The sequence below is a fragment of the Harpia harpyja genome, chromosome 12 (genome assembly GCF_026419915.1).
Source record: "Harpia harpyja isolate bHarHar1 chromosome 12, bHarHar1 primary haplotype, whole genome shotgun sequence".
Classification (NCBI taxonomy): domain Eukaryota; kingdom Metazoa; phylum Chordata; class Aves; order Accipitriformes; family Accipitridae; genus Harpia; species Harpia harpyja.
In genome coordinates this window covers 33,055,070-33,069,666 of record NC_068951.1, presented here as the reverse complement: position 1 = coordinate 33,069,666, position 14,597 = coordinate 33,055,070, and the positions used below count along the sequence as shown (strand labels likewise).

The window sequence follows — 14,597 nt, the reverse complement described above, 5'->3', positions numbered from 1 at the left end:
TCAGGCGCTGGGGGAAGGGGTGAGGCATGCCAAGCACTGCAGTTTGTCCCCTGTGGGGGCTGGGGAGTCCCTGAGAAACCTCCAGAGGGGACTAGATGGGATGAATATCCATCTGGGCTGGCTTTCACCCTTCCTCAGGGCAGGACAGTGGATGTGGTGGCCCCCCTTGGTCCCTGGTGCTGTTGAAGGCTCCCAGAAGCCACCACGGGCAGTGCCGTTAACTCCCACAACATCCACTCACGCCAATGCACGGCTCAGCCCATTGGGGTTTTTTGCAAGCAGCAGCCCTGCTCCTTGCCCCAGCAGCTCCAGCAGAGACCTGCTGTGGCCAGCTGGGCTCGGCTCAAGCGGAAAGCCAAGGCAGGAGGCAGCCACAGCGGGTGAGAAGCCGGAGCTCAGTCAGCAGTTTTGCTTTTGGCTTTCCCGTCAGACGCGACAGCGGCGAGAGGGTGGGCCCTGCTTCATATTTTCCGTCCTGCCTCTCGGGCAGTGGAGGTGCTGGGTCTTCAGCCCTTCCTGCACTCCCTGGCTGCAGCCATGGCTCCTCCAGGAGTGGTTGGGGCTGGGTCCCTTCCCCTCTCGGTGGATGGTGGTCTGCAGCCAAGTGGAGGCTCCCAAGCCATCCCGTGGGGTCGAAGGTGTAGCAAAAACATCTCCCACTGCCGTTTGGGATGGGAGAACCCCCAGCCTGCAGCAGTGCCTCTGCCCCTCTGGTCCCCCAGCAGCCTGGCTGCAATCCTGCCCCTTGCAGGGAGCAAGGCTGGAGCCTGGGGATGTGTGGGGTGTGTGGTGGGGATGCTCCAGGCTGCCAGGCACAATTTTCCACCCCTGTTTGGAGGATAGGGTGCCCAGCACTGGCAGAGACCTGAGCTATGCTCCCCTGCACTGGGCACGGCACTGGCTGTGCGGCCAGAGCAGGAACATGGCTGGGATGAGCTCCGGGCGGGATGCAGGTTTCAAGCCCCCAACTGAGCATCCCTGAACCTAGCACTGCCCTGAGATGGGAGTCAGCCCCCATGCCCCAGCATCCTCCTTGGGGATGGGGAGCCGAGTGCATTCGTGTGCAGGAGCTGCTCTTGTCTTTCTGTGCAAGCCAGGAGAGCAGCCACTCATGGTTTTGACTCTCCCTCCAGCATGGTGATATTAGTTCAGTCTTCCTGGAGTCACTGTGCGGGATCTGGAGGAAGCTGTTTTACCTCCCGTCCTGACAAGTCCCTAGTTCTGGCTTTCCCAGCTCCACCATCCCGCATCCCTTGCTCCCCTGCCCCTCACTCCATGTCACAGCCCTCCTGCTTTTGCCCACCACTGCACCCATACCAGCTGGCTGCCCGCTATTTGTGCCAACTGACAGGTTTATGCCCCTTTTCTCCACTCCAAATTAAGCGGGGACCTAAGTAAACTCATTTCAACCTATGTTGCTAAGGTTTGCATCAGGTTTTCTGGGGGGTGCTGAGCTGACACCCTCAAGTCCTTTGGCTTTTCCTGCCTGCACCAAGAAGAGGCTGGGCTGCAATGGGCCTGGTATGGTTTTGGGGTTCACCCTTTCTGCCACAGCTGCTTTGCTGTCTCTGGAGGGGCGTGGGTGGCAGGGTTTCAGTGGTCTTTGGTTTAGTCTGCGGAGAGGAGGTTTGCTGCAGAGCGGTTAGGCAGACCCTACCACCTGGCTCTGATTTTTAACTTTGCTCCCTGCAGCAGTGCAGCTGCCAGGGCTCACGCCTGTGTCTCAGAGCCACTGGCCACTGACAGAATAAGAGCAGGGCCCCAGCCTGGTCCTCAGCATCCCATTTTAGGAAAACTGAGGCTTACAGGAGAAAAACAAGGCCCTGTAAAATTAAATAGCACCTGGACCTGACTCTCTTGTGCTCTCAGGATGTGCAGTCACTGGGAACGACTCCTAAAAGGCCCGAGGGCACAGGGCATAGGTTTGGCTCTGCCCACCTCATTCCTACCAGCATCGTGATGTGAGCGATGGAGGATGCTCCCAACAGCCCCTTCCCCCATGCTTTGTGCTCACAAGTGCACAGCAGCCAAACTGGGGGGATTCCAATTCTTATTCCCCTGTATCACCCCAGAGCAAGCATCCCCAGCCTAGCCATGCACACTCACGTGCAAGCACACACAAATGCTCATGAACACACAGATGTGCACACAACTCCCCATGCAAATTTGTGTGCACACCCTCAGATTTGCACAGCTACTGCATGCCAAATACATACACGCGCCCGCAGACATATGGGCCCTCAACCCCAGGCACCCCGTCCGTGTGCCACAGCTCCTCCCGTGCCAGGACCCATGTGCAGCTGAGGGGGTGGCTGCAGGCACCAAAGCTGCTGCATTTCCTGCACACTCTGGTCTGGCAGTTAGAGCAACCGCTTCCCACCACGGACACCCGGCGCTCCCCTGAGGAGTAGCTGCCACCACGGTTGGTGCCAAAATACTTTGTCAGCTCCCTGGGACCGCACACCAGCTGGGACCTCTGGAGAGCACAGCTCATCCCCAGTCCCACTCTGGGGTTTTGCTGATGGGGAATGGCCAGACCCTGCTGGGAGACCTTGGAGAGCTGGGACTGATCCCTGTCAGCACCTGCAGGAAGCTGTATGTGTGACTTCAGCATGCCTGAGCTATACCTAAGCAAGCAAACCCCCCTATACAGATGCTTGAGAGCCAGCCTGGCTCCTTATATACCCCAGCCTTGATTAAAGGTTATTGGGAAAAACATGTGAGCAAGCATCCCTTAAAGAAACCTGAGCCCAAAAAACAGGTCTTGAGAAAACTGGGCAGGCAGAGGAAGATGGAGAGGAAGAAGTCTTCTCCTGCTGCTTGCAGCAGCGTCTTCAAGAGCCACACCATGGAGCGGCAAAGCACCATTCCTGCAAAAAGGGACATTGCAGATGCTAGGCAGAGAAGGGTCAGTCAGGTTGTGTGGGAGTAAGGTTACTTACAAGTGAGCACTGTTCTGGTCACTGGGAGGTCTCAGAGCTGTGTTTCAGTGGGGAGAGGTTGGGCTGGAGGTGCTGCAGTGGGGTGTGTGGGTTATTTGGCCCCTGGGTTAATGGGGTGATCTGTGGGTGGGACTGGTTTGTTGGGCACTAGGGTGTGGGAGCATTGCCATGGCCTCGACTTGCTGCAAAAGCAGCTATCAGTCCTGGCAGAGGCAGGCTGGGATGAGCTGGTGGGTGCTGTGGTTGGCGGTGGGAGGGATGGGCTGCTAGGCAGGTTGCCTGGACCCTTAACCGTGGCCAGCTTGCACAGCCCTGGTGTGTTCTGAGGGGTCCAGGCTCACAGCATCTCCTCCATCCCGTCCCACCAGAAGCCTTGCCCTGCCTGTCGCCGAGCCTGCTGTAGGCTTGCAGAACATCTGTGTTTCCTCCCGCCGCCCTCATTTTGCTTTCTCTAGTTTTGCTTTGAGTTGGCTCCAGGGTTTCTCCTTCTCTCTTTTCCTCCCGTTGGTGGGATGTGCTGCTCGAGTAGGGTGCCGGCAGGCCAGGTCCTGGTGCGCGGGGGCTTGGGGGGCCAGGCAGGAGCCCTGGGCCTGCCCTCTCCACCGCCCCCAAGACCAAACCCCCTGCCCATGGCACCAGGCAGAGCCTTGTCAGAGGGGGCCAAGCTCTCTCCTTGTGCCTGGAGGGACCATCAGGAGGCCCACCAGATGAACAGGGAGCCCAAACCCATGTAGGGTGGTACCTGCCCACATCTTTACATCCACCTCCTCCCTTAAATCTCTCCCCATCCCTCAGCATCCCTCTCCATCCCAGAAGACCACAGTGATGGAGCAATGTCCGCTCTCTACAGTCCAGCTTGAGCATATCCCCATTTCCAGAGGACCTGATCCCTGTTGCCTCATATCCACCCTGGGACAGGTGGGCCCCTCTACTCCAAGGGCTCGGCTATGAAGACAGTCCAGCCTGGAAGGGAACCTACAGCCTTTGCTTGTCCATAGAGGTGGTGGGTTTCACCGTGACAGGGCGACAACCATTCACTGTCAACAGCAGCAAGGTCAGAGGGGGAGAGGGGTGCAGAAGCTGGCGTGGAGCCATGTCCCAGGAGAATACAGGCGCCCAATTCACCATCTGCTTCAAGGAAGGGGAAAAAAGAGGATCCAGGAAACTCTAGATGAGTCAGCCTGCCTCGGTACCCAGAAAATCACTGGAACAAATTAGTAAGGCCGCCAAGCGGTAAACACCGAGAGGGCAGCACTGGGGCTGAGATCACAGATTTAGCAGGAACATGTTGTGTCAAACCAACCTCATTTTCTCTTCATTAGTGTGATGGCCTGGGTACTGCAGGGAAAGTGGTAATGATGCTATCTTCGTGCTGCTTTACGTGACATTCTCATAAGCAAACTAGGGAAATGGGAAATTCTGCTACTGTGGGTGGATGGCTACCCAAGAAGCTATATCCCATGAGCACTTATCAATAGCTTGTGATGGCAGACATCGCACAGGGGTTTTCTGGGGAAGCACAGCTCAAATGAAGGCAATATGCTATTGAGGGAGGGTGTAGGGGCCAACTGGGAGGAGGGTTAGAAATCAAATTCACCCTGATGACCTGGAGAAAGGAGCAAAAATTCTCTGAAAGAACGACTGATGGAAAAGAATTGGGGGTGTTTAGTGCAGAAAAAGATGAGGGAAGTCTTCAGAGTGAGAAAAAGCCCTGGTATGAAGCAAGCAGTGAAAGACAGAGAATTGTTTAGAGTTATGTCGTGTTGCTCAGATGGCAGTCTATCTGTCTTCCAAGCCTTGCTGTGGCCACGGACACAGCATCCCCCCTGCTGAGGGGATGTCCCGCTCTGCAGTCCTGCCTGGGGACCGGGGTTGAATGTCCCTTTCTGCCCCTCCTGGGGACTGCTGGCAGGATGGAGCCACCTGGGTATGGGGTGACCCCAAGGGGAAGGGATGGATGTCCCAGCAGGGATGGGGCTCATGTGGGCCAAGCAGTGTCCTCATGAGCAGTGTGGGCACTTTGTCCCTGGGCTGGAGGGGTGGGGAACAGGGAGGCTGACACACAGCGAGAGTTGGGGAGGAGGAGAAAGAACTTTGGGAAACCTTCCTCCTCTCGCCTGGGCGGCTCACTTGGGGGTGGGAACTAAAGTAAAAAATAATTTCAGGCTGTGCGAAAGCGGCAGGGAAATTACCGCTCGGGCTTCACCTTATGTTTGACTCCTTCACGCATCCCGCAGAGGAGCCATGAGCAGTGTGCCGGGATGGAGAGGATTGGCAGGGGCTGGCCCTGGCAGGGGCTGGTCAGCCCAGTGGGGTCATGCTAGGGCTGGGACAGGGCTCGTTCCCGGTCCCTGCCAAGTCCAGGCTGTGGGGGGACCTGCAGGAGCAGCTTTTGTTTCCAGGCAGGTGCCACTAAGCGGCAAGGTGCTTGGGCAGCGCCGGGAGGTGTGTGTGAAGTGGAACAGGACGTCAAAGCAGTTTCGGCTCTGTGGGTGGTTCTGGGAAAGTCCCTTTAGTAAAAGCAAGTCAAAGGCTTTAATAGAGGGACCAGCACCGGGCTCTTTCTGAGAGATGACTGCGAGGGCTCGGCACATCGTGAGTCGTGATTTGAGTTGTGTTGCCATGATGTAACGGGGGGCTGGTTTCCATCACAGCCGTGTTTTGGAGGCAGGGGCCCGTCCCCATGCCAGTGGTGCCACCAGACCCCGTTGAGCAGTGTGCCTGAGGAGCAGCGTTTTGCCCCTGGGGCAGGCAGCATGGGGAGCGGTGCCTGCCCCGTGGGGAGCATCCCTCCTCCCTGTGGCAGCAGCCTCAGGGAGGAAGAGCTAGGCTGAAACCACAGATCCCCCAGATGAAGCGATTGGTTTGTTTGGGTGAATATGAGAGTGCCAGGAGAGAGGGCTGCCTCCCTGGGGGGCTCCTCCTCCTCAGAATAGCTTGGTGTGTTTAATACAGGTGTGGCTGCCCTAGAATTAAAGGGGAGATGTCAAAACCTTTAGGTTTTTCCTGCATTCAGCCCCCTCCAGGGTAAATCTCAGCTCCTAACACAGAGGGGTCTAAGGGGATGGGCGATGCTGCAGGGTGGGTGGCCCCATCCCAGTCACCCTGCTGCTGGTGGCTCCCCACGCCATGCTGGCTCACAGTGCTGCCAGGTACTGCACGGTGCCAGCTGCGAGGGAAGCCCTGCTCTCGCTTAGCTCCCGCTTTCCACACTGGGAGATTTGCAGCCCTGGAGACCCCTCTGTGGTGGGCTGCATGAAGGGGTCTTCTGTAGTGAACCTACAGAAATGGGGGGCCCGTGCTCTGGCAAAGGGGTGAGAGGGGGGGCAGGGAGATCTGCTCTCCCTCTCTTCCTCCCCATGCACCAGACCTGAGCCAGGAACATCTCCTGGTCCCCACCTGCGAGCATCGGAAATGCTGGTGGGACAACCCCTCCTTCACTGTCCTGCTTGTAGGTCGCTGCCCCAGCCCAAGTGGGACCCCATGTCCCCATGGCAGGACTCTTGGGAAGGGGGTGACTCAGGTCCTATCCACAGGTTAGGGCTTTGCTAGCTCTCCATAAGGATCCTAAAGACCTTGACTTGGCTCCTCTGCTTCCAGGAAACCTCCTTTCCTTCCTTCTAGTCCTGCTCCAGATCATAGCATCAAGGCATAATTAAGAGTGGAAGGACCTCAAAGCAGGGAAGACCCTCGAAGCTGAAGATGGGCTCTGCCCTGGGACCTGGTCACCTACCTTTGCTCTCACAGGAGGGGCAGCACTTGTTGTGGAGATGTAGGAGGGCTCTTGGTGCAAATGACTTGCTGGCTTTTTCCTTCCAGCAGTAAAGATCAGAGGCTCCCTGCCAACCTGTGGTTACTTGGACTTATCTACATCACCTGCCTCCCTTTTGGGATCTGGAGGATGAGCCTGATGTGCTGGTGCCTCTCAAGACCTCACAACCACTGTCACTTGCTGCCGGCAGCCACTGTGCCACTCTTGTGAGGACACAGGTGCTGTCACCTACATCCTCAGCAATCCCACTCCCCCAGCCAGCTCCAGGGCAGAGCCAGTTACTATCACTGCTGTGTGGGGCACCTGGGCTTTTGGGGTGTCAAGCCAGAAGAGCTGCCATAGGGACGTACTTCATTTGAAGCCATGTGAAGTATTTTAAGCCTGATTCCTAGATCCTTCTGGCCTTTTTTTAAACTGAGGTCTGTCCTACTGCAGGCTTTAATATCCTATAGTCTTTGCATTAAACCCTCCCTGCTTCTGGGAGCCTGAGTGCTGCTCTGGGCACTCAACATGAGAAGCTGCTATAACTTTCTATGGTGGCTTCAACCTCAGCAGCCACCTGGCACATTTTCTCCAAGGCCAGGCATTGTGAGGAGTTTTGTGCCCTCTCTGTGCACAGGATGGTTTCTTCTGAAAGCTTCATGCTAGACAAGAGGGTTTTATAGAATCATAGAATAGTTTCGGTTGGAAGGGACCTTTAAAGGTCATCTAGTCCAACCCCCTGCAACGAGCAGGGACATCTTCAACTAGATCAGGTTGCTTCAAGGCTCATCCAACCTGCCCTTGAATGGGGCATCTACCACCTCTCTGGGCAACCTGTTCCCGTGTTTCACCACCCTCATTGTAAAAAATTTTTTCCTTATATCTAGTCTAAATCTACCCTCTTTTAGTTTAAAAACATTACCCCTTGTTGTATTGCTACAGGTCCTGTTAAAAAGTTTGTCCCCATCTTTCTTATAAGCCCCTTTTAAGTACCGAAAGGCCACAATAAGGTCTCCCTGGAGCCTTCTCTTCTCCAGGGTGAACAACCCCAACTTCCTCAGCGTGTCTTCATAGGAGAGGTGCTCCAGCCCTCTGGTCATTTTCATGGCCCTCCTCTGGACTCGCTCCAACAGGTCCATGTCCTTCTTATGTTGGGGGCCCCAGAGCTGAATGCAGTACTCCAGGTGGGGTCTCATGAGAGCAGAGTAGAGGGGCACAATCACTTCCCTCGACTGGCTGGCCATGCTTCTTTTGACGCAGCCCAAGATACGGTTGGCCTTCTGGGCTGCGAGCACACGTTACCAGCTCATGACCAGCTTTTCATCCACCAGTACCCCCAAGTCCTTCTCCGCAGGGCTGCTCTCAATTTCCATGGCAAGCTGAGCTTGCCTTATCAAGCTGCAGATCTTCCTCTAACTTGAGACCAGTTATCATTTTGCATCTTATCTGACCTGCTCCCTGTCCTGCATCACTCTCCATGGGATGTCCTGGGGTACCTGTGCACCCAGAGAGGGGTGAGCTGGGGGCAGAGAGCTGCAGGCAGCCTCGGCCCCACTGTTTATACCTTCCCTGGGTGCTCTCAGCTCAGAGTACACCTCACTTCTTTCAGTTTTACGTGCGGTACCATCCTCCCCGACTTTCCACCCTGCGGTTTCATGTCAGGCCTTTTTCTGCTCGAGTTGGCTGAAAGTTGTTAAAAACAGCCTGTACTTGGTGGCAGCTATCGAGAGAGATAAGTCTACCTGGGGCTTTATCAGCTGCTGAGTCCCGTGTTTTCAGTGGGTTTCGCTTCCATTATTCCTATGCGGGGCACAATCTTTGCTGGTTCACCCCCGCTGCTGTGATAGTGATGGGCACGGGCAGCCTGGCAGGGGGTTTTGTTTCCAACCTCTCTGCCTACAGACAGAACAATATCACGAGAGCACGGCTTCAGCAGGGTCAGGGGTTCATGTGTGGGGCTTGGGGAAACCCACCTTGTCCTTGCTTTGGGGGACATTTCACCCAGCCAGGACCTGGTACAGTGTCAGCAGAGCCTGTTGACACAGGGATCGGGATGGGGCGGTGCTGCTCATGTGGGAGCAAAGGTTCCCCTCTCCAAGCACAAAGACATTGTGCAAAGAGGAAGAGTTTGGGGAAAAGACAGTTGCATACATGTATCAGCACTCAGAAGCTGCAAGCTTGACCTGCAAGCTTGGTCACTGATTCTTCCCCAGCTCCAGGTAGGATCATGGCGACCTGGCAGGACATTTTTGCAGTGAAAATTGCAGATATGCACTTAACAGAGCCATGGACGCTTCAGGAGGGTGATACCCTGCAGGTGCATGTCCTCGAGCCTGGCTGGAAGGAGTCTGTGCAGCGCCGTGCTCTTGGGAGGTAGGGGGCTGCTGGCTCGGTCCCTGTTGGAGTGCCACCAGGGACGATGGGCTACCATGAAGACCTCCCCCTTTCTCAGATTTTACTTGTAGGAAACAGCTTTTGACATGAAAGGGGCAGTTTGGAGGTGGGTGAGGCTGGGAGGGGCTTTCCCATTTTGTTCCAAGCTTGGTGGGTTATTGCCAAACTGGAAAAAATCACGATAATTGGAGGGGAGGGGAGTGTGGCAGCTCCACAGGGCCAGAGGGCAGCTGGTATTTGGCCAGAGTTTCTCCATGTTGGTGTCAAGATACAAAGACCTCCTCCGGCAAGCAGGGGTAGTTATACCACACTAGAGCCAAATCTTCTGGGTTTGCACCCAGAGGATGAGGAAAGGGAGAGCCGCTGTCTGCTGGGACATGGGGTAATGTCTCAGCTGTCCCTGCATCTGCACCAGGCTGTGGGGTCCTGGAGCACAGAAAGGCTGTGGCCCTGCATTGCTGATGAGAAGCCCCATCCCAGCCATTTCGACCCCAGGCAGGACCCCGGGTGTCGACCAGACACGCTGCCCAGGTGGCAGCAAATGGAGACCTTGGCTGCCAGCCCCCACGCAGATTGTGCAAGATGAAGAGCTGCAGATTACACACCTTTCGACTCCTCAAGACATCTCCTCACCTGCCCTGCAGCCTCCACCCACACCTTCCTTCTATTTTTCTTCTTTTTTTTTTTTACTTCCCTAGCCCCGGGTTTGATGTTGGCTTTCTGCTGAGCTGTCATGAGCCGGCACGGGTAAGGGGCTGGAGCCCCAAATAGACCTGGGGCCTGATGCTTCCCACCCCAAGGACCCCTGCTCCTGGCAGTGGGGCCAGGATGGTCTAGGAGAGGGGACCAGGGTGGGCCCAGCAGGCAGCCTGGCTCCTAAAATCTTTAATGCTGGGGCCAGCCCTGAGCTCACACCTGTGTTGAACTCCCCAGATTGGCATCATGCTGTTAGGGGGAGGACAGTTCAGTGTAAAGCTTGCATGAGTGAAGTTAATCCATGATCCCTGGCTGCCCTGGTCCCTACTGACCATGTGGAAAGCTGGGGGCTCAGCACAGGGAGCCTGGGATGAACTGATCTCCTCCGTGACCTGGCAGGTTTCAGTGCTCCCGATGCTTTCATGAGTGGTCTTCAGCCAAAGTGCTGTTCCACATGAGCCGGCGCCGGGGCCAGGGCACGGTGTGGATGCAAGCCTTTCGCCAGGCGTGCAGGCGGTGCCCCGATGCCCGGCTGGAGGAGCCCGAATTCAGCCAGGAGACTATGGAGAGGCTTCTGCACAACCTGGTGCTAAAGATCCTCAAGTACTTCTACCACGTGCCTGTCCAACCCTCTGACCTACTGGAAGTTGTGGTGGATGCACTGGTGACGGGTCCACACAACACTGCCTGCTGCAAGGGCTGCCAGCTCGGCGTTTGCAGCGCGTCACAGCGGCTGGCCCCAGCGTCGGATGCCTGGGAGCCCTTGATGGATGCGGACGAGGCCAGGACCCATCTCACCCTGAAACGCCAGGGCATGAGGCCCTATGCAACCCCAACCCACCACCCCTCGCCCTTCGGTAGCAACTTCCCCTGGAAATGCTGCTGCCGCATCGGCAACTCTTTTCTCGGTGTTTTGGCAGTGCTCCTCTTCATCCTGCTTTATTTCACCAAGAAGTAGTGGGAGCTGGAGATCGCAAAGAGGAACCAGGGTGATGGCTGGCGGCGCTGATGGAGTGCCTGAAAATTGGATGCCCAAGGTCAGCCCTCACCCATGGCACAGCGAGGCTTCCCTGGATGCTGGGTGCATGGGGAGACACATCGGGGTGCCTCAGCCATGCACCTTGTCCCACAGCCTCGGGGAGCCTAGTGGGTCTGATGGTTTCTTATGGGACATATTCTGCATGAGGATGACCCTCAGCTGCCCCATGCAAAGGATGAGGGTACTTGCAAGAATAAAACAAGCCCTTTCTCCTCAGCCCAAGGATGCATTTGTACTTTTTAATTTCTCCAAAGCCTTTTCTAGGTATGTGTGAGCAGCTTGGAGGGAAGCTGGGGGCTGCCTTTATCCACCAGCTGGGCTCAACTTCCAGGGAGGCACATCCCCATTCTCCCCTGCCTTTGGCCTTGGTGGAACTGGGCACCCAAAGCAGCTGAGGGGCACCTAGAGCTAGAGGTTTGCAGCAAAGTCATGGGTAGCTGGTGCTAGTGGACACTGGCACTGCCTCCTATGACCTGTGTACAGCAGCGTCTGCTCTGGCCCCATGTACCAATGAATGTCCCTTGTGTCACCAGGGGCCTGGGGACTGCATCATCCTCCAGAAACATGTGGGTGCTGAGCTTTCAGGAGGGCACTCTTTATCAGGAGGTGTAGTGATAGGATGAGGGGTAATAGTTTTAAACTGAAAGGGGGTAGATGTAGATTAGATATAAGGAAGAAGTTTATTACTGTGAGGGTGGTGAGGCACTGGAACAGGTTGCCCAGAGAGGTTGTAGATGCCCCATCCCTGGAAGTGTTCAAGGCCAGGTTGGATGGGGCTTTGAGCAACCTGGTCTAGCGGAAGGTGTCCCTGCCCATGGTGGGGGGGTGGAACTAGATGATCTTTAAGGTTCCTTCCAACCCAAACCATCCTATGATTCTATGATTCTATGACTATGGCTCTGAAAAATACCCTGGCAAACACAAACCTCTCCCAGCTGGCTGGGCACGCTGTGGTGGGGGCAAAGGGTGTCCAAGGTTGGCAAGCACAAGAAGGCTGTGGCAGCAAGTCCCAAGTCTCTGCCCTGTTAAGTCAGTCACAGGGAAATTGTACTTACTGGGCTACAGGATCTGGGCAAAGGGGGGGATGCTGACTCCTGCCTGCTGCTGCTTCACCCTGCAGGGCTCAGGGGACCTGGTGGGCATCGTAAAGTTGGGAGGAAACCTGTTGTCCCCCTGCAGCCTGACACCCCTCAGCCTCTTTCCTTCCCTGCAGGGTCTGGCAGGGTCTCACCCTCTCTCTTGAGCTCTAAAACCGGTATGGTAACAGGAGCCTTCCCCCATCTCCCATGCCTGGTCCAGCCTCAGAGATGGTCACATCTCAGATGGTGCTAGGCAAGTTTGTGCAGCTGTGCTGTGCCTCAGTTTCCCCATCTGTAAAATGGCTTGCAACCCTACCTGAGCCCTGGGGCACTTGGCTGTTTTTCGGGCTGTCTGTCAAACGAGTCCAAAGAGGGCCAGACCTGCACAGCCACCGAGGCAGCTGCATCCATCCCCTCCTGACTTTCCAAATGATTTGATGCTGAAGATGGACATGGTAGAAAAGTTTTCATGACTGAATTAATGGAAGAAAGATGGGCTGAATGAAAGGCAATAATCAAACCCAGCGTCATCAGTGCAGCTTGTACAGCATCAAGCTCTGGCTACGCAGCTTCCCAGGTGCTCTCTTCCTTGCTGTGCTCTGCAGGGCCTTTTACACTGCTCACTATGGGTTTGGTTTTTTTGCTAGTGCAAAGTTCTCCCGTATTTTCATATCTGCAACCTGCAGGTTATTGGTCAAAAAAATGAAAATAACAAGAAAACCCTGCGTGATCCAGGGGCCATGTGGATTTTGTTTCTTAAGTGCTCTGTCCTGCTCATCCCACCAACTCTCCTTCCCCAGCGCCTTCCCTCCTTCTCAGCCTCTGCAGCCCTGGCCCTGGCGCCAGCAGATGGAGCTGCGAGATCTCTGGCACTGCGCTGGGAAGCACTGGGACCAGTGACCCGCCAGCACTGGGACGGGCCAGCATTGCCCAGATGGGGGATGCCCTCCCCCCCCATCCCTGTGCCCAGCTCCTTCCCTGTAGCGTGGTCCCCCCAAACCATATACTGCATGGGTACAGTCCTGGTCTGTGGATGAACTGGTGTGTCTCTGTGATTTTCCAGTCTCGGAGCACTGAGATGCATACATGCTGCAAAGTGCGGGGCCTCAAACCCCTCCTGGTCCCCAGTTCTGCCTGGGGGACAGTGGTGCCACGGCAGCAGGGCTGGGGACCAGCGTGATGCCACCAGCAGGGACTTCCTTGGGAAGAAGAGCCAGCGTGACCTGTCCCCCTTTGACACCCCCTTGGAGTGAATATCAGTGGTGTCCCAAGCACTTTTGGCAGGGCAACAGTGGCTGAGGGAGTGCGTGGGACCCAAAGGGTCTTGTATCTGAATGGACCTGTCTTTCTGGAGGAGGTCCCTCCTTGCTTGGGGTGCCTGGGGCTGTGTGGCTCTGCTGGGGAGGAGGAGGCTGATCCTGCAGCCTGCACCGACTCCCCTCCTGCATGGCTCTCCCCATGCTGGGAGCAGCCCGCCCTCTCCCCACCGGCCTTATGTCATGAAGCAGAGACATGGCCAAGATTCTTGCTGCCATTGCCCATAGCCCTCTTCCTTCCATGCTGAGGTTTTCCCAGCCTCAGTCATCACGTCTGGCTGTCTGCAGCCTCCCCAGCCACCCAGCTGCTGAGCGGGAACTCCCTCGCCTCCGCCTGGGAAGCCAACTCTGGTGGAGACCACATCCCTGCAGGGGTCCTTATTTTCTTGCTTGGGTCTCTGCTCTTTTACAAGGGCAAAGCCATCCCTTGCTCCCCTGCAATGCCCCCTGCACACACCCTGCGCTCCCCCACCCGCAGCCTTGTGTGCATATGCTGCTTTTTCCCTGGTCCCCTCCCCGCCGCTGCCTGCTTGCCTGCCAGTCTCCTTGTGCTGTGCGTGCATGTGCCCTCCACCACGCAGCCCCTTCATCCCCTCCCCATTACTCAGAGACACCCATGCATACGTGGGCATCTCAGCCATGGCCTCATTTTGGGGTCCTTCCAGGATACCCCTCTCCAACGTGCAGTTATGTCCATCTCCCACTTGTTTCTTAGCAAACTGCCCTCAAAGTCCTGCTTTTTGTGGTTCTTGGCACTTTTGGAGCCCAGAGCAAGCCTCCAAGGCTCAGCTCAGCCCCTAAGGATGGTGAGCAGTGGCCAGCCCCCCAGCTGGCATGGTGACATCTCCATCCTGGGGAAAGCGGCTGAGGGATGAAGGATGCTTTCTCTCCCCGTGGGTCCCGAGCAGGTCCTGGCTGTCCCCTCTGGTCCATCTGAGGTTGGGCTCTGCTGCAGCCAACTCTCAGCTCATGCCTGGCACTCAAACGCAGCCAGGGATGCGCAAACCTCACCCAGGGATGTTTAGCTGGCCTTTCACCACAGCCAGACTGATAAATTGCTGTCTCTGCTCCTGTCTCCCTGGAGAGAAGCTCTCACCACTCCAGCAGGTTGCAAGGTGCCAGCAAATGCAAAGCCTGTGGTTGCTCTCAGTTTTCTCCTCTGCTGCCCATTCCCAGCCCTCCCTCCAGCCAGATGCAGCGGCCACGAGGCACAAGGGTTGGCACTTGGCAGCACAGCAGCTTGGTGAGCAGGGGGCGAGGGCTGGGTTGCGTCAGGGATTTCCCGGCAGAGCTATTGATGGGAGGCGGAGGAGAGTCTGTATTTTTGACTGATCTATTATAAGGCAGCAATATTTTTTAACTTGCCCTGGAGCTGTC

General features: G+C 56.2%; 1 protein-coding gene across 1 annotated transcript; it reads left to right on the top strand.

Moving 5' to 3' along the window:
- The first annotated feature begins 8,792 nt into the window (after nt 1–8,792).
- On the top strand, nt 8,793–11,036 carry LOC128149233 (receptor-transporting protein 3-like). The gene is made up of 2 exons (XM_052804200.1): nt 8,793–9,069; nt 10,186–11,036. Exons 1-2 carry the CDS (start codon nt 8,924–8,926, stop codon nt 10,742–10,744), a joined length of 705 nt encoding a protein of 234 aa, XP_052660160.1. The 5' UTR covers nt 8,793–8,923; the 3' UTR covers nt 10,745–11,036.
- The last annotated feature ends 3,561 nt before the right edge of the window (nt 11,037–14,597 follow it).